General features: G+C 34.5%; 1 protein-coding gene across 7 annotated transcripts in view; it reads right to left on the minus strand.

Annotated features, from left to right (window-relative positions):
- PTPRC (protein tyrosine phosphatase receptor type C) overlaps positions 1-24,638 on the minus strand; it is a 127,314-nt gene that overhangs the window by 26,518 nt on the left and 76,158 nt on the right. For all 7 annotated transcript variants that reach the window (XM_028120310.2, XM_028120309.2, XM_028120307.2 and 4 more), the window contains 9 exons: positions 22,301-22,420; positions 17,483-17,641; positions 15,891-16,102; positions 11,602-11,662; positions 6,614-6,722; positions 5,806-5,840; positions 3,240-3,349; positions 2,384-2,474; positions 2,212-2,288 (listed from right to left, as the gene is read on the minus strand). In XM_028120310.2, coding sequence (XP_027976111.1) covers positions 2,212-2,288; positions 2,384-2,474; positions 3,240-3,349; positions 5,806-5,840; positions 6,614-6,722; positions 11,602-11,662; positions 15,891-16,102; positions 17,483-17,641; positions 22,301-22,420 — 974 coding nt within the window. The remainder of the gene's footprint in view (positions 1-2,211; positions 2,289-2,383; positions 2,475-3,239; positions 3,350-5,805; positions 5,841-6,613; positions 6,723-11,601; positions 11,663-15,890; positions 16,103-17,482; positions 17,642-22,300; positions 22,421-24,638) is intronic.

Consider the following 24,638-nt stretch of genomic DNA (forward strand, 5'->3'; position numbering starts at 1 on the left):
GTGATACACCTGCAAGCCAGTGAAGGCCAAGGATTGCCAGGAGCCACCAGAAGCTAGAAGAGGCAAGGGAGGGTTTCCCTCAGACCCTACAGAGAGAGCATGGCTCTGTTGACACCTTGATATCAAACTTCTTGTCTCCAGAATTTTGAGAGAATACATTTATGTTGTTCTAGGCCACCCAGTTTTTGGTGCTTTGTTATGTCAGTCCTAGGAAACTAATACATCATGTGAATAAATAAATAAATATGATTTGACCATTTTACTTATTTCACTGAAAGTTTATATATTCACGTAGATCGAAACAAACCTCAATTTCAACTTTTTTCTCTAAGAAAAGTTTGTGAATTACCCTATAAACCAGCATAGACAGTAGCATGATATACACTTTGTCAACTATTTGACTGTCAAGACAATTTTTTGTTCATTACTCTTTCGGTAGTCTGTGGAAATAAGCCTTCTTCATACAATGCTGGTGGAATGTAAATTGGTACAACCCTAGTGGAGGACCATTTGGAAATGTCTTTTAAAATTGCAAATGCATGTTCTCTTTAACTTAGAAACTCTTCTTTTAGGAATTTATCCTAGATATACTAAAACCCAGTGTGAAATAATGAGTCAAGATTATTCATTGAACCATTGTTTGTAAAATCAGAAGATTAGAAACCACATTTAATGTCCATTAATATAGGAACCGATTAACTAAATCACAATTCAGCTACAACATGAATGACTTATAAGATATAAAAAAAGATGTAGAAATGCTCTATGTCCAGGCTCAGCAAGCTACAACCTTGTCTGATTTTGTAAAAAAAAAAAAAAAGGAACATATTCACATTGCGTATTGTCTCTGGAAGTGTGGCCACTAAACTTCAGAGCTAAGTAGGTGTGACAGAAGTGCTATGTCCTGGAAAACCCAAAATATTTGTGCAAGTCCCTTACAGAAAAAATTTTGCTAATCCTTGTTCTTGTAGTGATATTTTACATATATATATTTCACATATGTGTATAAAGCATGGCACAGAAAAATGTGAATATTATGTTAAAATTTTTAGGTAAAGAAGAGGATAAAGAATGTTGGCATATTCTTGTTTCTAAAGAAACTGGCTGGATCAATAAGAAACAACATAGAGGTTACTTCTTCTGGTGAATAGGGAAATGGGGCAAATGGTGGATTGGTGGAAGGAAGATTTTTTTCAGTCTCTGTTTTTATACCACTTAATAAAAGTGGTATAAAAATAAGTTATACAACTTAACTTTTTAAAAAAAAGTGTGGTGTTTTATTTATTTAACAATTATATAATAAATAACATTTTAAAATATTTTGGATACATTAACCATATGCAGCATTTGGTTTTGGGTAAATACAATGAACAAATGATCTGGGTCAATGAAGAACATCTCTGTTGAAATGCAATGTTATATAATTGGAGCACAATAGTTTGGAGTCAGGCAGACATGGGTTTGAATCTCAACTCAGCATTTTACTAATTGAACAAGGGCAAGGATAATTAATTCGCCAGAGCCTCCCAGTCCTCACTTCTCACCTCTACAGTGAGCATGGTACACATGGCCAGGGAAAATGTAGGGGTTCTTAAAAGAAATACATACATATATCATTTTGTCTAATATCCAGCACATAGTAGGCACCAGAGTATTTTAATTATTAGTATCTTTTTTTGGTAGAGAAAAATTCTATAAAATGCCTAGTACCAATAACAAATAATAACATTTCTTGCCGATATTAATGATTTTTTTGTTTATCTCGGTGACCTTAGGGGTTTACTTCAAACTATTTCTTTTTTTATTAATTTTATTTTATTACGTTATGTTAGTAACCACACATTACATCATTAGTTTCGGATGTAGTGTTCCATGATCCATTGTTTGCCTATAACACCCAGTGATCCATGCAGAATGTGCCCTCTTTAATACCCATCACCGGGCTAACCCATCCCCCCAACCCCCTCCCCTCTAGAACCCTCAGTTTGTTTCTCAGGGTCCATAGCCTCTCATGGTTTGCTTCCCCCTCCAATGTCCCCCCCTTCATTTTTCCCTTCCTACTATCTTCTTTTTTATTCTAATAATATTTCTAAAATTTTGCCATGACAAAGAAGGACTGAATGGAATGCATAGGTGCAAGAAAAATGAAAATGATCAATGGCAAAACAAAAAAGATATAAAATAATCTGGCAGTTACGCATTTTTACTCACATCAATATAGCTGGCATTTATATAATTTGACCCTGCATCTCCATTTATATCAGAGAGTTCAACACGGTTATAATCATCTGTTCAAAGAAAAGAAATATACATAAGTGAAATAATGAATAATCAAGTAGCCTAAATATAATATATAGAAATCCAATTCTCAATGAGTACTTACAAGGAAGGATGTCAACGTAACGGTTTTTATTCTGGTTAAAGGGTTTTCGAGCATCCTTGATAGAAAACTTGCTGAACACCCGTGGAATGCTCTGAAAGACATGAAGATCCTTTGGGTCACAGTGGATTCAAGAAAAATAGTTTTCCCCTTGCCACTTATCATTTTGAATAAAGGAGACATCCTATAACATATTTCCTTATGCTGATAAGCATGCTGTTTCTGGTAATTTAAATTAACACTGTTAGAAATTATGCAAAAAACGCTTAAAAAATGAATGATGGGCTACTTTGAGAATAAAACCCATGAGTGAGAGCAAGTTCAGAATTGATTACCACTTTAAAATTCATTTAAAAATACATACTTGGATATTTACTTAGACAACAAGTACAAAACTGGCCAAATAACGTTTTGTGACACAACTTCATAACTGATAATGATACAACGAAGAATTATCTTGAAATATTTACTAGTTCCATGACTATAAGTCTCTCTTCTGTTCTGTAAATAGGTTAATAATGTCTGCTTTAACTATGTTGCAATATTAAGTGGGATAAACTTCAAAGGCAAGTAGTTATGTAATACATTTAAAATGGAATGATCTTGGGCGTGTGGGTGGCTCGATGGTTAAGCGTCTGCCTTCGGCTCAGGTCATGATCCCGGGGTCCTGGCATCGAGTCCCGCATCGGGCTCCCCGCTCCTTGGGAGCCTGCTTCTCCCTCTGCTTCTCTCTCTCTCTCTCTCTCCCTCTCTCTCTCTCCTCCTCTGTCTCTCATGAATAAATAAACAAAAATCTTTAAAATGGAATGATCTTGATAACTGAGTAAATTTCTCATCATATATCAAGAGGAGCACATACCTGAAATTCAGCCAGAAAAAGTCTTCCTTCATCAGCAATCTTCCTCTTATAAGTTTCCAACAAAATATCTGCATGGATTGGCTCCACACTCATCAGTTGTTTTTCATCATCTTTAAACATATTAAGGATTCATGACCAGGGTTATGTCTATCTTTCAAGTGTTCACACAAATTTCATTAAATTTGTAGCTTAGATTAACCCTTCGCTTCCTTCCTCCTCACACATATTCTACCTGGAAAATCTCACTCACCTACAAAGATTCACTTATAAAGCCATGACTTCTAAATATTGTGCTCCAGCCCTCTTCTGGGCTTTATACTGACCTTTCAGACTATCTCCCAGATTTCCCATACAGTTATCCCACATGTACCTCAAAGTCAAAACATTAAAAGTAAAAATTATGTTTCCTAGACTCTAGTATTTCAAATCTCAGTAAACAGGATCACCATTCACAAACTAATTTAAGACTGAAACTTCCACATGATCCAAGATTTCCCTCTCCGTCTCCATATCCAAGTAGGTCACTGGGTGCTTTCAATCCTTTCTGCCACTGGTCAGGGTCAGGCAGTCCTCCTCATCCATGTAACTACATCCTCCAAACTCCTCTCCTTGTCCTAGTTTTTGCTTATGCTGATTTATTTTAAACTGCCCCAAAGTTAGTCTTCTGAAATACAAATGTGAGCATGTAACTCTACTTGTTAAAAAATTATAACACTATTATTAGTGTTCCATTGCCTAAATTTAAAGTTTGAATACTTAATGCAATATAAAAATTACTATGTTTATGTGTCTATATTATAGCTCTTGTATTTTCCTTTTTCCTTTTTTAAGTTATTATGAAATTCTGTAAACATACAAATAAGAGAATATGATTAATACCCTGATACTCAGGACTCAGCTTCATTCGATATTCCCTTTACACTAAGCTATGAACAAGTTGTGCTTATCTGTTATGCTTCCAGGGTATGAAACACATTATATGCTATGTTTTTTTAATAACTTAGTAAGGAGTAAAAACACATATTAACCATAAAGAGCTACAGTTGTATATGGCTCCTGAAAAATAACAGTTTCAGAAGAATAAGAGAATGTAAACTGTCATACATGTAAAAACTAATTTTCTTCTATTCATGTTAATGTTCTCTATCAGGTGAAGAAAAAAAGATGTCTATTAGGGTTGCACATTTTTCTTATTGTCTGTGGAAATTTTCTAACCAAATACTCTTATCAAATTAGCCATGTGCAGTTGCTTCTTTGGGTTGTTGGGAATCTCTGATATTCATTCATTCTAAACCTAGGGCCATCTTTGAGGTTTTATGGAGTCTGGGTAAGTTCTAATGCACGCGAATGGACAATTAGTATCAATTTTGAGATAAAAGTCTTCTTTGACACTTCCTAGTCTGCCTTGACACCTTGAAATTGATTCCCGTTCTCTGCTCAGGAGCTTGTTACTCTTGTGCTCTTCATTCTTCCCTCAGTCTATCAAAACTAATTTTCAGAACATTTTACCTCATTCATGCATGTATTCATTGACATGTTTTGAATTCCATATACTCAGATAGGTACTGGGGATAGAGCAGGGAAATGAGAAAGAAAAATCTCCCTATCTTCATATCCCTATCTTACATTCTAGTTAAGGGAGGAGAGTTAACAAATAAAATATACAATACAATATCAAGCAGTGATAGATTTTGCAATGGAAAATCAAATTGAGGAACTCTAAAGAACCAACCCTAATGCTTTTGCTTACTGATTTGGTACCTGCTCTTACAGAGGGAAACCCTTTGGAGACAAATTAAAATAAGACAGAAGAGTTCTTAAATTTTTGCTGTCTTAAATATGAGAAAACAAATCATTTTCTTTACTGTAAACATAGTTTCAATCTTTATCTCCATCCCCTCTTACTGGATCAAAAATCACATTTAAAAATTTAAAGAAATAATGTAAAAATTGAAAAAGAAGAGAAAAAATAGAATTCCTTTTTCTCTCCTAAGTCAACTTGCAATTTTGTGTCATGCCCATAAATGAGCCTTTAGTGGAAAAGCGGCCATCCCACCCTTGCAGAGACTTGAGCACACTTACTACCTCCTCCTCTATGAGACTTTCCATCTGTTCATCCATCCACCACCCCCTCATCTAATGTCTCCTCACAATCTTAGAAGACCCAGATGCCTGCCTTTCCCACTCATAGTCTTCTATCTTTCCATAGAACCATACACATTCAATCGCCACGGCATTTACCAAATTGCTGTCATATTTGTTGATATTTCTGTCATCCTCTACTAAATTTTAGACCCTTTGAGAGCAGAGTCTGTTGCTTGGTCACTGCCATATTTTCATTGCTGGCACAACATTTGGCATAGAAAATTCATCGTACTTACTGATCTAATAACTAGAATTTATATATACATATATATATAGAGAGAGAGAGAATGAATTTAAGTTTCATCATTGTATCAACAGAGGAGATCCAAATTATATTTTTTAAAAATGTTGAATTCTTATTTAAAATGAATGGATTCAAATGTGAAGGGGATATTCACCAGTAAAAAATATGTATACTTACCCCTTTCAACAAGTATAACCTCTTCTTCCATATTGCTGTGAAAATAAAAAATGTAAGTTTTTTTTTTATTTTTTAAGAAACAGACTAAAGTTGGGATTCAATTTATATTTACTGAATGTATGAAGGAAGGAGGGAGTGGAAGCAGGAAGAATAAAGAGGAAAGGAGAGGAGGAAGAGAGAAGAGGGAAAAGGAAGGGAGGAAGGGGAGGGAAGGGGAAGGGGAGGGGAGGAGGAAGGGGAGGGGAGGGGAGGGAAAGGGAAGGGGAGGGGAGGGGAGGGGAGGGGAGAGGGAGGGAGTATGGCAGGGGAGGGGGAGGGAGAAAAGAATGAAGGAGAGGAGATGGAGGAGAGAGAGAGGAATAAAGGAAAAGTAAGGGAGGAAGAAACCAACCAGGAGCTGTCTTCTAAACTCAGTTAAGACTAAATTTTTTATTTTAAAATTCTTGTTTTTCATAAAATGTAGTTGTTCCTGGCCAAGGGAATATATACAATTCCTTAGATAGTTCTCTCTTTTCTTTTGCCTTTACCATTTCTAGATCCCTCAGACCTACTTTGTACTAAAAGAATAAATATCTATTCTTTTCATTGACTATTATTTTTAAAAATCCATAACATTATTAGTAAATGTAGAAAATATTTGTATTTACTATAAACCAAGAAGTCCACACTAAGTTTTTGATCAAAATTCACTGATGAACTGAACTTCTTGTTACTTCTCATTCTTCACTTAACTGGTTCTAAACTTTCCCCATAGATGGATGCTTTCATCATTATTACTATTATTTTTCATTTTGAAATCAACTCTTACCTGGACCTCTTGTTGCGCAGGTCATAGATTTTATAGAGAACATAGAGCAGGCATAAGAATGTCACAATGATCAGAAATACCAGAAATACAATCAGTGCTCTAGAATTATCTAGAAAGAAAAATAACACATGAAGAAAGCTTATTATGTCAAATATTTTGCTGGGTTTTGAATATCACCTTTAAAGTACTTTCATTTTAATATGTTCATTTCTTTTAAGACATTCACAAAATAAAACTTTTAGAATGAGACCCAATGCAATAATTCTTGATTTTGTGTATTTTGCCTATATTATTCAAAACAAATAAAAACACCTAATATTTTAAGGGAACAATTAGAATATAAAAGAGAAACTCTCTTTTCTTCCACAAAATACTGTTCCTTTATGCAACACTACCATTTAGGCTTAATTCTCTTTCTTTCAGTCATTCCATTTGGAAGGGATAAAAGAGGTAATCTAGTTACTACAAATCTCAGAGAAAAACTCATATAGTTTAACTTTGGTGCAGAAGCAGATAGCCTCCTAAAGGGATCAGAAAGACTTCTGTCCCACAGCAATAAAATTTCCCACCTACTCACTAAGGTATAAAATCAATTAACCAAGGGACAAAAATTGTTTTATTCTACCATTAAGATTACTTATCCTGATGTAAATTTTCACCAAAGTTTAACATGAAATCATGCCCTTCCCAGGAGAAAAGGCAGAGAAAAGAGAATGCTAGAGGAGAACATAGGCAGTAAGCTCTTTGACCTTAGCCATAGCAACTTCTTACTAGACACATCGCCAGAGGCAAGAGTAACAAAAGCAAAATGAATTATTGGGACTTCATCAAAATAAAAAGCTTCTACACAGCGAAGGAAGCAATTAACAAAAATAAAAGGCAGCCTATGGAATGGGAGAAGATATTTGCAAATGACATATCTGATAAAGGGTTAGTATCCAAAATCTATAAAGAACTTCTCAAACTCAACACTCCCTTCCCTCAAAAAAACAATCCAGTGAAGAAATGGGCAGAAGACATAAACAGACATTTTTCCAAAGAAGGCATCCAGATGGCTAACAGACACATGAAAAGATGCTCAGCAACATTCATCATCACGGAAATGCAAGTCAAAACCACAATGAGATAATACCTCACACCTGTCCGAGTAACTATAATATTAACAACACAGGAAACAATAGATATTGGTGAGGATGAGGAGAAAGAGGAACCCTCATACTCTGTCAGTGGGAATGCAAACTGGTGGAGCCACTCTGGAGAACAATATGGAGGTTCCTCAAAAACCTAAGAATAGAACTACCCTACCACCCAGCAATTGCACTACTAGGTATTTACCCAAAGGATACAAAAATACAGATTTGAAGGGGTGCATACAGGCTAATGTTTATAGCAGCATTATCAACAATACCTAAATATGGAAAGAGTCCATGTGTCATCAACTGATGAATGGATAAAGAAGATGTGGTGTGTATATATATATATATATATATATATATATATATGCAATGGAATATTACTCAGCCATCAAAAAGAATGAAATCTTGCAATTTACAACGATGTGGATGGAGCAAGAGTGCTTAGTGAAACAAGTCAGTCAGAGGAAGAAAAATACCATATGATTTCACTCATATGCGGAATTTAAGAAACAAAACAGATGAACATAGGGGAAGGGATGGAAAAATAAGGTAAAAACAGAGAGAGAGGCAAACCGTAAGAGACTCTTAACTATAGAGAACAAACTGAGGGTTGCTGGAGGGGAGGTGAGTGGTGGCATGGGCTAAATGGGTGATGGGTATTAAGGAGGGCACTTGTGATGAGCACTGGATGTTATATGTAAGTGATGAATTAGTAAATTCTACTCCTGAAACCAGTACTATGCTCTATGTTAAACTAACTCGAATTTAAATAAAAACTTGGACAAATTTTTTAAAAGTAAGTAAAAAATAGATGTTATCAAAGTAAATAATAAAGTAAAATTTTATTTAAATAAATGTGGAAAATAATAATAATAATACAAGGAATCTCCTCAGTCAACAGCTCCTCTAAGAATCACAGAACTTCTAATCAACTTTTCCTATTGTCTCACTATGGCTTTGATCAGACTGCTTATAAGAACCAAACTCTCAAGGAAACCCTAACAAGAAAGGGGGATTCCAAAACAATAAACTGATTTACAATTTCCAAAATGTGACTAACAGGAGCTCCAAAAGGACTACAGGGGGAAAAAAAAAGAGCACAGAAAATTTCTCAGAGATGTAAGTCTCCAGGTCACAAAAGCCAAGAGTATGCAGGAAAAGAAATGAAAAAGATCAATGCAAGATCAAGAATAAAGAGGAAACCCTAAAAGTTCCCAAGAGAAGAAAAATATGAGAATATAGAAAAAGAATGAGAAACAGGATGACATTAGAAAGTAATGCTGGATGCAGGAGAACAAAACAGAAATACTTTTTCAATTCTAGATTTTTTAACTTAGAATTCTATGCCAGGTCAAAATATTGATCAAGTGCCAGAGTAGAATCTAGCATTGCATTTTTTATGAACAAGAATTAGAATATTTTCTTCTTACACTACAGAATATACACCAGCAATTTTTTTTTTAAATGAGATTCAGATGTAGCAATTCTAAAAGAGGAAACTAATGAAGGAAAATGTTACCACAGCAGCTGAGTTGTACACCTAAGGAGTCCAAATCAGTACAGGAAGAAAGGGTACCCAGGAGTTCAACTGGGAATGTTGTCAAAATCCAGATGAAGAAATCTTATGCCAGGGAAGCTCAGGAGTACTTTTCTGGTAGGTGTATTCTTGGCAAGTCCCAACCCAAGACCTCCCGTGAAGAAGATGTCACTATTAAAAAGTCATTATAACTATACGTTGGCTAATTGAATTTAAATTTTTCTTTAAAAAAATGTCATATTATTTATCTCTAATGAAAATGCCATTGAGAGCAAAAAGTGAATCAAACTTTTTCTGTATTCTGGAAAAAGGACCATGGGATAACTCTCTAGCTCCATGGACATGGAAATCTGAGAAAAGTGAAATATTAGCTGTGTTACTAGGCAACATTGCTAATGGTGAAAATGATCCCTGATTGTCAAACCGCATCTGGACAGGGAGGTTTATGTACCAACTACATGGTCCTGGCGGAAGCCCTCTACCTACAGGTTTCCCTGAGTGGAAGGCGCATCTCAGTTCTGGCCCCATCCTTGTTGGCACGTCTGGAAGTCATGCCCCTGGAACTATTCTAAGAGATACTGGTTCCTTTCTTAACCTGGGGTTTCTAAGCCAGGGCAGCTCCCATCCCCACACACGCGATCTGATTCTCTCGTGTCTCCCTTGCCTCTGGGAGGGTCGCAGAATGGTTCTCGGACCGCCAGGCACACTGCCAGCCTCCGTCGCTGGCGCCCTGTGTTTCCCGTTCTGTGTCTCTCTGAGTGAAGCGGTCTCACGTCTGGCCTCTTAATTTGTGAGTGTGAAATGTCCAGTTGCATCTATGACCCCCAAGAGTAGGTGCTGCAGCTATAAGCTATCTGCACACTCGGGAAAAAAAAATAATTCAATGAAGCTGTTTTTATTGTAAAGAATTATAAAAGAAAAGTACTTATATGGAAATAAAATCAAAGCGATCTGGCTGAATTTGGTGGGAATTTCATACTGGGAGCTTTTAGTTTAAACCTCTGAGCAGAAAGAACTAAAACTTTACATGGGCCTTAGGAAAGCAGCTTGGAACATGAGCTTTTATATCTTTCCTCTTTTCAAAGACTTCGGAAAATAAGGCATTAGTCATTGTGCAGATGCATATGTGAGGAAGAGAGTAAGACTGAGACACTGCAATGGTAGCAGAAAATGCCTACGGTTGATAACACAACACACAGAGATTTAAATAATTTAATTTAATTTACAAGCCAACAAGCAGAGAAACTTAAAACAAGGAACTAAGTCTTCTTCCTCCATAGGATCAGATCAGTGGGCAAGGTTAATAACTCTAGAAAGAGTAGCAGCTAATATTCTTGACATATATGGAGGGAACTATAAGGAGAACCGAAAATAGAAATGGTGAAAAGTGGTCGTCTTGGGGAGCAGGACAGAGAGTGGGGTGTGCTGACAGGTACCTGTTATTTTCATTATTATGATGACATTAAATTTAAGTGATTTTTTTTCTCTCTGCAACTTTATTTTGATTAAAATATGTAAAATATTAATGATAAAAAATTAAATAGCCATATTGTTATTAAGCATTATCTTAGCTTTAGTTAGATAAATCAGGACAAACCTGTAGCTAATGCCTGCTTCTACCAAGCTTACCTTGGACTGACAGAATAAGATAGAATAAGTAACAATCTCTAAAACAGTACACAAAACAAACATGTTTTGTAAACAAACATGAAAAAGTGCCATAAACCTAATTATAATTTAAGTCTCTACAGATAAATCCTCTTATGAATTATTTTATGACATCAACAATCCTTTAATAATTGAATCTCCTAATTGAGTTTTAAAATACTGTATTTTACAGGGAACAAACTGATGGTTGTCTATGGAAGAGGGGTGAGTGGATGGGAAAATGGGTGAAGGGGAGTGGGAGGCACAAGCTTTCAGTGATGAAATGAATAAATCACTGGAGTAAAAGGCACAGCATAAGGAATATAGTCCATGATATTGTGATAGTGTTGCATGGTGACAGATGGGAGCTACACTTGCGGTGAACATAGCATAAAGTATAGAGTTGTTAAATCACTGTGTTCTACACCTGAAACTAATGTAACATTGTGTGTCAACTATACTCAAATAAAAAATTAAAAATAAAATAAAATATTGTATTTTATTTACCTATACATGTTTTTACAGGCAACTTAAAATATTATGTTTATGGAAAATATATGAACATTTAAAAAAATTAAATGGGAGTATAAATGAGAATAAATCTTTGTAAGTGTTAATATATATTTTGATATAAATAAAATATAATAAGTACCCATGTAATGACTTACAAGATGTTGATTGAGAAACCCTTTCTGCAGCTCCATTAAAGTACCCATTGTTATAGTAGACCTGAATTTCAGTAGTAAAAGAGAAAATAGTTTTCTAATGTAAATTTGTTTATCATAATGTAACACACACATTACTTCTCATAAAATGCTGTTTATTTTAATTTAAAATACACAGGTTAACTTTAAAGATTGAAACCAAGGTTAGGTCAATATTTTGTTATCAAATATTTTTTAAAGAAAATATTTAACAGTGAAAAAGACAAAGAAATCTCAGCCTATTTGCTATAATAATAATAATAATAATAATAATAATGGTTATAATCAGCAAGAATAAGTGAAACTGAAGGAATAACACCCAATACATCAAAATATTCAAATCTTAAAGTTAAAATTCCTTATCTAATATCCTTACATTTTATTTAAAAGGGAAACTCTATCATATACTGTTTATAAGAGTTATAAATAAAATGCACATACAATTTATAAAAATGAATAGAAATAATATAAAAATCACAATATTTATAATAAAGTGGTACTTAGTTCACAAGGGTTAAAATGATAAAGATTGATACCCCCAGGGTACAGATACAGGGTGAAATCTACAGTGTTGACCTAAGTAGCATAACTACCTGTGTCTCATAATATTGAATACAAATAAAACCAACACAATTTAGTGATACAAGGGAAGCTGAAAGGAGCGAGAAAGCAATAAGAGGCTTTGGCAAAAAACAAATTTAAGGAAAAATAAATCTGAATAGTATTATTAAAAGATAAACATGGCAAATTTAAAAAATATATATTGAAGTTTTTATCCTTTGGTAAAATTTAGCAAATATAGTACTCACAGAATATTTATAAACATTCATTATACATTGAGCTATAAAAAATACTTTATAAATTCCAAAAACTAGGAATTGTAAAGACTAATTATCTTTTCTTTTCTTTTTTTTTTTTTTTAGTGGTGGGGTGAAATTTAAATTTTATAAATGAATATTCTTTTTTTTTACAAGTTTTTCTTTTTTTTCTTATTATGTTATGTTAATCACCATACATTACATCATTAGTTTTTGATGTAGTGTTCCATGATTCATTGTTTGCATATAACACCCAGTGCTCCATGCAGCACGTGCCCTCTTTAATACCTATCACCAGGCTAACCCATACCCCTGCTAACCCATCCCCCTCTAGAACCCTCAGTTTGTTTCTCAAAGTCCATAGTCTCTCATGGTTCATCTCCCCCTCCGATTTCCCCCCCTTCATTCTTCTTTTAAAAGCTAATAATTAATAACAGGGTGCCTGGGTGGCTCAGTCGGTTGAGCGACTGCCTTTGGCTCAGGTCATGATCCTGGAGTCCCAGGATCGAGTCCCGCATCGGGCTCCCTGCTCAGCGGGGAGTCTGCTTCTCCCTCTGACCCTCTTCCCTCTCGTGCTCTCTATCTCTCATTCTCTCTCTCTCTCAAATAAATAAATAAAATCTTAAAAAAAATAAAAGCTAATAATTAATAACAATAAAAATCCAAGCACCAGAAATGTAAAAACACTCTCTTTAAAAACAGATAAATTAAAAACTCTTTCCAATTGCAATTATAAATTCTTTGGGAATTATCAATAATAAGAACATTCTACTCTAAAAATCTACTCATTAAATTTTATGTCAGTCATTCAAAAATTAGTAATAAATAACACAGACATGGGATACAGTCAAAATTTTACCAAAGGACAGTTCATAGCTTTAATTCTTTTTGTTGTTGTTGTTTTTAGATAATAAAAAAAGAAAGAAATGGACAAAAAGCACTTTCAAGCCCAAATTACCAGAACATAAAATAAATCTACAAAACAGAAAAGTAATAAATTAACAATGATAAAAACAATTTTATTAATCTATTAACCAGAGATTACAATGATGACTAAAGCTAAAATGATTGGTCCCTCGTGATGGCATAAATGTTGTAGAGGAAACAGAAAAAAACATGAAAATGAATTATGATGGTACATGCAATGAAGAAAATAAGAGACAATCTTTTGGAGGGTGGGGAAAAGAATGGATAACTAAATAATTATATACTAATAAACATTTTAAGAATTTTTGTGATAATTTTTTTTTTCTCTAAGTTACCAAATTACCCTTCCCGTAACAGTATGTGAAGTGACTGCTCTTAAGTCTCACAATACTGGGCATGCCCTTCTTTTTCTTTGATGTTTAGTAGGTGAAATATGGTATTGACATCTCTTTTTGTTTTAATGGGGTTTATTTACTGTTGAAGATAAACATAGTTTTTGTTGTTGCTGTTATTGCTCTTGTGGTAACATACTTTTTACCTCCTTTGCCCAGTTTTATTTGGGGAAGGTTTTGGATATTAATGATATTAAACTCTTTGTCATATGAGTTGCAAATTTTATTTCTAGTTTGCAGTTTGCTTTTTATTTTTATTTATAACACTTTAAGTGATACAGAATTTTTCCTTTGATTTTTTTATTCAGCCAAATTTATCAGTTTTATTTCTGATTTGACGGAGATTTAAACAGTCAATAGTTGACTGTTCAATATAATGTCGGCAACTGGCTTCATATCCTTTATCACTTAAATGTTTATATATATAATAATTCTTAAAATACATGTAAATTCCTTTTGACCCAATACACTTATTTCCAGGAATTTATTTAAACAGAAATTATTGGAGACACATTCAAAGATTTTGCTATTTACCTGTGTGTTTATTTATTGATTGTTGTTTATAACAGAGATGAAAACAAGCACAGTTAATAGAATATGATAAAGCCATATGATAGAATCTTATGCAACCATTAAAAATTGCAAAGTAGCAGAATATTTAACATGGAAAAATGTTCATGATATAGTGATATATGAAAAACTGTGTGTTCAAAATGTTGATAACATATATGCTGAATATATATAAATCTGCATTACATGTTATGGAAGTTGTGAGGTAATGGAAAATATATATAGGTCTTTGCCCGTGGTTCCTATCACAGAACTCCTGAAACCCTTATAATTTCCCTGCTGATAGGAGTGTTTTTCATTCTAACGAGGTGACTGGGTGGGCTCCTGGATGGTTCCTAGATAAGGGCCAGTCATTGGAAAGATAAAGCCATGAGTAGAAGCTTGGAATTTTCAGTCCTGCCTCCCATTCTCTTAAGAAGAGAAGAGGGGCTGAAAATGAAGTTAATCATTGATCACATCTACATGATGAAGCCTCCTTAAAATCTCCAAAGAACAAGGTTTGGGGAGCTATCAGGTTGCTGAACACATCCACATCAGGAGGGTGATGCACCCCAACTTCATGGGGACAGAAGCTGCTGTACTTGGGGCCTTCTCAGACATCACCCTATTATCTCCTCATCTGACTGTTCATCTGTATCCTTTATCACTTCTTTTAATAAACTGGTAAATGTGAATAAGTATTTCCCTGAGTTCTGTGAGCCACACAAACACTCATACCCGAGGAGAGCCTGATTTGTAGCCAAATTGAACAGAAGTTGAGGATAACCTAGGGACCAACTACTTGCAGTTGGCATCTGAAGTGGGGTGGGGAGAGTCTTGTGAGACTAAGCCCATAACCAGTGGAATCTGCCACTGTCTCGAGGTAGATAGTGTCAGATTTGACTTAAATTGTAGGACACCCAACAGGTGCCACGAAGACTTGCTTGATGCGGGGGAAAACCTCCACAGATTTGGTGACCAGAAATGTGGTGTTGCCGGAGACTTACAGAGAAGAACACACAAGAGAAGACTGAACTGAGGTTTTTCCCTACAACCAGGACAAAGACAGTCTTTTCATTTTAGAAGTACATTCCCAAAATATGATCAGTACATAGTAAGCTTATAGATGAGTTTTTTAATTCTCCGTGTTCACTGGTATTTCCTAATATTTATTTCTACTACTTTCTAACCTCAGTGTACCTGTAAAATATTTTGTAATTAAGAAAGTCAATGTAATAAAGATAAAAAGTCAAGGTAAATAAAAAAAATTTGACAAAGTAATAATCGACTACATAAAATGTTGTGCATTTTGACACAGAAGCAATAATTCTGCTATAAATAAATCATATTGAAGGTCAAATATTCCAACAAAGTATTTGCTTGAAACCACTGTTTTTAGAACTAGGGATGCAGTTTGGAGTCAAACATTTAAGACTTTAAATGTGATTTCATTAGACACAGTTTCTCAAGCTCACATGAACACTGGTCTTGGTATGATTTAAGTATGATGTAACAATCATTATAATGCATATCAGTACTATAATGATTATAGAAATTATAATCTTACCTCAAGTTCATATTTTGTTAAATATTGAAGATCTTCTAAAAAGAATTCACAAACTTTTTTTGAATCATTTTTAACATAACTACCTCCAATTTTGACTTCCAGATGGTAGCAGCCATCCCCGCGGCCATTAAAGTTGGTAGGAGGCTGACAAGTCACAATTATACTATTATCTGACTTCAGTAAAGCATGTAATTTCTTGACTTCACTTGGAGCTATCAAAATGAAGAAAGATTTGTTACTTTAATCACTTTGTAAATGCATATTTAAATCACTTGGCAATACATGTGGACAATATAAATTATTTTATGTGTTAATTTGGGAGTTATAGATGACGAGATTATAATAGTACATCCATCAAAACCTTGTAACAAAACATCTAAAAATAAACCACCTAGTCATTCAATGAACATTAGCTTATATGTTGTACTTGAAGTCATGAGAGTTTATGCCATCCCCTAAGGGGAGTATATAGAATTAGAGAATAGAAGGAAAGAGAGGGAGGTGAAGGGGAGGGGAAGAAAGGGCAGGGAGAAAAAAAGAAGATGATATGGGGACCCTGAAGGCCTATATACAGTCCAGCACCTCCATTTTTTTTTAGATTTTATCTTTAAGTAATCTCTACATTCAACATGGGGCTCAAACAATCCCCAAATCAAGAGTTGTACACAGTACCGACTGAGCCAGCCAGATGTCCCCAGCTTCTCTGTTCTTGAGATGCTTCCATCATCATAGTAACCACCTACCTGGCTGCATTCTTCAGGAGCAGGATCAAATTATCTTCGTTTTCCGTGACTTCACAGAAATTTAGAAAAATAACATAAAGTTCAAGGATCTGGACTTTTAAAACCAGAACCTAAATGACCTTAAATTTCACTAAGAAGCATTCTGCGTCCAACCCTGAATGAGACAATTTTTCTTCATGAGCCTGGTGCCAGTTAGGGTCTCTGGAGCTACAGATACTGCCTTACACAGGGGCATTTCTTCCTCCCTGACTTAATGGAATTAACACTCACCTCAGAGACAGATCTATCTTTAGATCTTGGAAACTATGGAGACATCATACAGGTGGCAAGAGGCAAATGCCTTTGAAAGGAAACCTCAAATGGAAAATGTACCATAAAATAAAATAGTAGGTAGTTCAGTGTAACAAAGAGAAGAAAATGCCAATAAAATGTTATGTTTTATAGGATGTTTTGTCAGGTAAGCTGAGGTTAGCAAGTGAACGCTTTGCTTTCAAAGTGAGACATTATTAGGTGTCTGCTTACAGTTAATATTTCTAGATAATATAGAAAACAACAGATAATGTATTTCTATCTAAGTTGATTAGGTACCTAAATTGCCTGAAACCTTAAAAACTGTACCAGTTAATACGCCTTCTGCTTCATTCTTACAATTCTATGATGATATATGTAGTATACAGAGAACCCAGGATAGCGTTTTTAAATTACTGTGTTTTAAATCATTATAAACCCTAGATGTTAACAAATGTGCCACATCAGTGTGTTTCCCAAATGAAACACAAAGACAGATAACAAAGTTCATACTTTGCTCCTTGCCTTTCACAGAAAGAAGCAACAAAGCTTATAACTAACCTTTTGCTTTTGTTTCACAATCACATGTCACAGGATTTCCATCACGTTGCACTCTTCCAAAGGTGTAGGCATTTAATGAGACATGGTATTTAGTATAAGGTGTCAAATTTTGCAGTTCATATCGAGTGCTCTCTTTACTCAGATTATTGCATTTTACATCTTGGGGGAAAACATTTATTAAGTCATTAAAAGTCAGGATTACCACATATTTAATTTGGTCTTTACATTAAATCATTTTGAGCCAACTCCAAACTGAGAGATTGAGAAATACATACATCCTTGGTGCTCAGAAATACTGTGTATACAATTATCAGCAAATGTATTGAACAAATTCATTTATTATAAATAAACTCAAATATTCAAAAATATAATTTCATATAATTGATTTGGGACATAAAATATTTAACAAGTTCAAGTACATTTGTGAAGGTGGTCTTTTTCCTTTCTGAGAAAACACAGTTCACAGTGAATCTTATGAAAGTCTTGAGTTGTATTGTTTTAGAAAGAGCATTTTTTAGTGAGCCTTTTTCTAATATGTAACCTTTAAATTTTGAACATTGGTATTAGCTAGTGTTACGGATTTTAAGCAGAGAATCTGTTCGATGACTAATAACTACATCCACTCTGCCATCTTAATTTAAGCACTAAGTAATTCACGAGGGTTGCCACAGTGAGGGAAAACTGCACACTGGCCGAAGAACCCGAGCTGCATGGACAGAGGAGTGTGACCAAGTCAGTGTAAGGGATTAAAAGAAAGCATTACAAATGAAAGAAGGAGCATTCTGAAGGTAGGGGCACGCCTGACTAGGACAGCAGATTCTGGCCAGGGAAGCATATGGGAGGTAAGACCTTGTTTAAATATGTTTTGACATTCAAGCAGAAGAGTTAGCATTTGTTAAATTGAAAATTCACGAGTCACTATGTTTGAGTAGCCAAGTGACATCAATCAAGGCGTATTAAAGGACAATCAAGATGTAATTAAAGGAAGATTAAAGTTGGCAGCATGATGCTGGGTAGCAGTTACAGTGATAATAGTAATAATAATAATGATGATAAAAATAATGAATAGGTCATTCTATGTGCCAAGCACAATTTTACATGGTGTACATGAATTAATTAGCCATCACCACAACCCCATAGGTTGGCTCTCTTAATTTCATCCAATTTTACAGATGAGAAAACTGAACCATAGAAACATTAAGCAATCAGTCCATGATCTCATGAGAAAGGATGAACAGAGCCAGGATGGGACCCAGGCATTGAGGTTCCAGAGTCTATGCTCTTGCTTTCACCACTGTGCATACTGTCTGGTATGGAAGAAGGGACAAGGGTTTGAAGTGGGGCCAAGTTGTTTTTGATCTTGGATACTTCACTTCTCTGGTCCAGCTTGATGTGCTTATGGACTTGCAGAAACAGTATAAGAAAAAATCTAACATGCTAATTTCTTGTCTCAGTTCCTTATCCATAATATCGAGATTATATATGTAATATATGGTGATTAACATAACAATAAAAAATTTTAAAAAATATCGAGATTATAGTAATATCTCAACCTTACCATGGAATGCTAAATAATGAGTAAGATAAAGTGTCTCTTCTACCCTGATTAAATGTCTATTTTCTCAGAAATCCCCAAAGCTAGAGTTAATTGATTTATACCTGCTAGCTTAGTTCTACTCCGTGCCCAGTGAGAATTCTCTTTGAGGGCAGGAAAGGTGTGAGCTCGAGAGAGGGGCATAACTCTCCCCCACCCCTCATTCAAGGCTTCTGCTCACTCCTTGTATGGTATCTGACTGCCAGAACAATACCAGTTAAAATCCAAGCATCAAGATGCTATTCTCAGGGTCACTCTGGCTTCCATTCAGTGACCTAATTTTGTATGTTTGCATATGTAACCTGACAACCATTCTGTTTCAAAATGATTGATTTATGTAGTTCTGTGAAGCTTTTATCTTAGCTAATTTGACAAAAGTCAAATTGTTAATTTAATTTTGAAGAATGCTTGTTCAAAAGATACTGCTGTTTGGGGATTAAAGTTTTCAGTGCTTAGAAAGGTGGCTCAGAATGTTCATTTCCAATTGCAAAGGGTTTCAAGATTTGGTTGAAATGCCAAAATACTTTATGTGAATATCTCTGCCTCCTCCACGTGTTTGAACACTTTTTCTCAGGACTCTGACAGCAGAAGTACAAACCGTATGGAACACATTTGTCTTTTCTTAGAGCAACAGAGACATACCTAACTTTCAAGTCATGAATGTTGACTGGAAAGGGTTAGAAAGACACTGGTTTCCTCACTTGTCACTTCTTTGTTTAAAAAAAAATACCTCAGAAAATCCATTAACAACTTCCCAGACTACTCTAAAGTACCTAGTTGAACACTATGGTAAATAGTATAAATGTGTTGATCCCCAAAGAATTTTGTGCTGGAAGGAAAAAAAAAAAAAAAAACAGCTTTCTTCTTAAAAAAAAAAAAAGGTAATACACAAAATTTCCAGCAACATCATTGTGGTCTTGAAGGGGGCACACTGGTTTCAGTAACTTTTGGAAAATAGTACTCGGGGGCACCTGGTTCTCAGGGTCCTGAGACTGAGCCCAGCGTTGGGCTCCTCATTGAGCGTGGCGTCTGCTTGAGATTCTCCCTCTCTCTTTTCCCCTCCACGCCTGTTCTCTCTCTCTCTCTATTTTTCTCTCTGTCTCTCAAAAAAACAGTACTTCGGATGCAACAAAGCATAGACATCTCTTCCACATTATTGGGGGAATTTCTTGTCACTTGGCATCCTTAAGTTAATATAAAATACTGCAGTTTCTCAAAGTAGCTCATGCTAAAAACATGAACAACACAGTAGCCAAAAGAGTATAGTTCAAGCTGTTGAATTTGAACATTTATCAGAAGTTCTGTGATCCTCAGTTGCATCATATGAACTATGGATACATTTATGCACCTCTTTTTTCAGAGTTATTATTGAAATGTTTAACAAATCTTAAAATATTATAAAAAGACCAACAAACAGGAAACTAAGTAAATGTAGGAAACTACATTTTCCTTCTCCTTCAGTACTTAGCTTTCAGAGACACTGAAATGGTTAGATTATGAAATAATGAAATCAAATGTAATACCCAATTAAAAAGTAATATAAACTGCAATAGTACTTCGTAGACTTTATTCCTGAGGATTTTTAATAGTAACATTACTTGAAATAATGAGAGAAGTTAAAGGAATCATTTTAACAATGTTAAAATCCTACCAACTCCCTGATAAAATGGAAGAGGATCTCATGGCATATGTTTGAGATGAATAGAAGAGCAGAACAGCCTTCTGATTAGGGCAGTTGATTTGGGGGGAAAGGGGGGAAAATATGAAAGGTAAAATAGAAGGACACATATAACCTGATATCGGCAAACTCACTCCTCTTCTCTCCAATCCTGCTCAAGTGTTACATTTAGATAACCACAAATTTGGGTAGCACTAAATAAAAAGGAACTATACTAGTTGTAAACAAAATAAAACTAAAACAAAACAAAACTTGTCAGACTGCTAATAATTACAACTTCCTTAACCTGATTATTAAAATAGACATTTTTAAAGGCTGTACAGAGTACAAAGGAGCAATAAACACTGCTCATAAATTTTCACCATATACTCTTCCATACAAAATACTTTGTAGTAGAGAGTATAGAAAAGGAAGAATACAGCAAGGAATAGTGAGTAGAAGATTCAGAGAAGAGAAAAGAAAGCCAAACAATGTGTTCATACAGAATCCAAACCAAGGAAGTTTATACAAGAGGTGTCTGATGAAGCAGCAAGTATCTAATTGTCTTGCTGTTTTCTCTGTAATTTCCATTTTTCCTTTCCCTTAGACCTAACTTTTGAAATTACCATAACATCAAATACATGGCATATATTTTTCTCCACAGCCTTTGAATCCTCTTACGCTAATTTGAAAATGCATGTGTATTTAACTTTGCTTTAGTAGTTTCATTATTAAGAGTCAAACAACCAGCAGGAACAACGTTATCAAAATATAAAATAACATGCTGAAAATAAGTGATTTCAGAATTTTAAATTTATGTCTGTTTCTTTCCCATCAAACAAAGAGATGGAATTCTGTGTGATATTCAGCTCAGTCCTACTTTAAGCTACAAGTAAAAGATTGGCAAGTGGGCTCTCTCACATGCTGAGTCAGCTTGGAGAGGATCCAGTAATGCTTACAGTTTTCTACAAGCATTTTGGATACTTTAAGCTATCCAGAAGATGTTTTTTTTCTCTTAAACAGCCTCTCATTTGGAGGGCTCATGGCTGAACTGGTCATAGCACATTTTTTGAACATTTATTTCTGCAAAGTCTAACTAGAACTATGCTCCAAGATTCCATCTGCCATCAAACTGGCTTCCATGGCTAAGTGGGTACATGTTCACTTTTATTCACACAATATTTTGTGTATATCACCTGGAGCAAGCTTTGGAAGGTATTTGTTTCTTTGTGGGCCTGAATAATGAGTTTGAACCATACAACTCACATAATATTTGGAAAATAATAATGAGTATTATCTTCCAGAGATTTTCTTTCTCCAGGACTTGGAGTGTAAAGATTAGAATTAAGACAGATCAAGAAAGACAAGCAAATATTGGGGCTGTTCTAGTTTTTAGTCATATCAGAGGCTGGAGAGCCCAAAGTGAGTAGAAGCTATTCTAAAATCAAGGCATATAGGGTGCCCATCACAGTCACTCTGTGGCTCACTAGCTCAATCCACATTTCCAGTGCTTTCCACTCTTGGGATTTATCTTTCCTGAAATGGAATTAAATCTTATACAAATTACCTGCATCTTTCTTATAGCAAAGAGAATAATTATGAAAAAAATCTTGAGGCGGTTTCCAGGTGAGCACTATGTCATTTGCACTTTTATTACTGCACATAAAATTCTGAGGTGAGCCTGGACCTGTTAAAAGAATAAGAATATAAAATATGAGAAATAAGAAATGGAATAAAAACATTCTTCATATTATAATTATGATTATTAATAACCATATTTTAACTATGAATTAATCATGAAATTAAAAGAAAGACATCTGGTCTTACTCAATTTTCTTTAGAGATCACCTAACAGAGGAAATGTCACTCTAACGTGGCACCGTGGACCTGAGAGAGTCTGCTGACCTGAAGACCTCTGAGAATACCCTCTTCATCTCATATATATTATTGTTCAGCTATCCTGGGATTTCTAGCTTTCACTGTGCTGAAAATCTGTCATTGGTAGTACTGCTAAACTTAACTGTCATTATTTGGAAGCTTCCAGTAACTAGTCATCATAACTTGAGATGAAGAATATAATAAATGCCTAGATCAAATTTTTCAGGTATAATTTACATTAAGACACACTAATTTGAGGTAAAGTGTATGACTTTTGACAAATATATGCATCTACATAACCACCACCACAGTCAAGACCTAGACTATCTCTATCATCCCCACAAAGTTCTTCTGTGCCACGTCCCAGTCAACTCAGCTCCCTTGACCAATCCCAGACAGCCTCTGAACTGCTTTCTTTTACTATAGGTTAAATTCATTTATTCACCCATTTCACATAGATAAAATCAAATAGTAAGTACTTTTTTTTTATGTCTAGCATATGGCGCTCAATATAATGTTCTAGAGGTTCATTCATGTTGTTGCATGGGTCAGTAGTTGGTTCTTTTATTTCATGAGTAGTATTCCATTGTAAGGATATACCACATTTTATCTATTCATTCAACTGTTGTTGGGACATAAGAGTTGTTTCCAGACTTTTGGCTACTATGACTCAATCTGCTATGAATCGTTGTGTAGAAGTCTTTGTGTGACATGTTCTTTCTCTTTGGCAAATAACCTGGAGTAAAATTTCTAAGTTATTACCTTACATTCTCCACCAATAGTATTGTCAGTCTTTTTTAACGTTAGCCATTTTAGCGGGTGTGTAATGTCATCATCCTCTCATAGTTGTTTTAATTTACATTTCCCAGATGACTCATGATATTGGGCATCTTTACGCATGCTTATTGGCCATTTGCATATTTTCTTTTGTGAAGCATATGTTCAAAATGTTTGAGTATTTTTAATTTGGTCAGTTGGTGTCTTATTTTGTATTTGGAAGAGTTCTCTATATATTCTGGAGAAACTTCTTTTTTTGAAAAATTAATTGTGGATATTTTCCTATAATGTATGGATTGATTGCTTTTTATTTCCTTAATGGCTTTATTTGAAGAGCAGAACATTCAATTTTGATGAAGTTTAATTCATAAAGTTTTTCTTTATGATTCTTCCTTTTTGTGTCCTAAGAAATCATTTGCCTGCACCAAAGTAGCAAAGGTGTTTTTTTTTTCCTAATGTCTTTGTCTAGACATTTTATAGTTTTAACTTTAGTGTTTAGGTCTGCAATCCACTTTGAGTTAATTTTTGTGTTTGTTGAGAGGTAAAGACTGATGTTCATTTTTTCTTCTATAGGGATACCTGGATCGTTTGTTGAAAAAAACTACCCTTTCCCATATTTTTTATAAATAAAGTATATTTTTATTTATAAAAAATTTCCTAGGATTTCTATTTTGTTACATTGATTTATAAAGATTGCAATAATTTTAGTACTTAATATTCAAAAAATATCACATTTTTTTAGGTGTGCTGGGGACATAATTTTAATGTAGTTTTATTTTTCTTCTTGTGATTTTGTTTTGGAGAGTAATCAGGAGTCATACTGAGGCAGTTCCCTTAATCCTTAGCTAACCCTTCCAAATAACATTTAGAATCATTCTAGTATGGTCTATCAAAAGTTCTGTGATATTATCCTTAATAAACAAGTTCAGTAATGTGGCTGACTACAAGATCAACACAGAAAGTAAATAGTATGTCTATATACTAGCAATAAACAATCTGAAAATTAAATTAAGAAAATATTACCATATAAGCAAGAATAAATATAAAACTAGAAGTAAATTTAACAAAAGAGGTTCAAAACTTATGTACTGGAAACTACAAAAAAAAGTTTAATACATTAAAGAAGACTTAAATTAATGGGAAGACACCGCACATTCATGGACTGGAAGACTAACATTTTTGAGATGGCATTACTCCCTAAATTGATTTATACAGGTTTAATGCAACCCCTATCAGAATTCTGACTGGCT

This window comes from Eumetopias jubatus, unplaced genomic scaffold (assembly GCF_037043125.1).
Source record: "Eumetopias jubatus isolate StellerSeaLion01/CBP00866 unplaced genomic scaffold, mEumJub1_p1.0 scaffold_12, whole genome shotgun sequence".
NCBI classification, from domain to species: domain Eukaryota; kingdom Metazoa; phylum Chordata; class Mammalia; order Carnivora; family Otariidae; genus Eumetopias; species Eumetopias jubatus.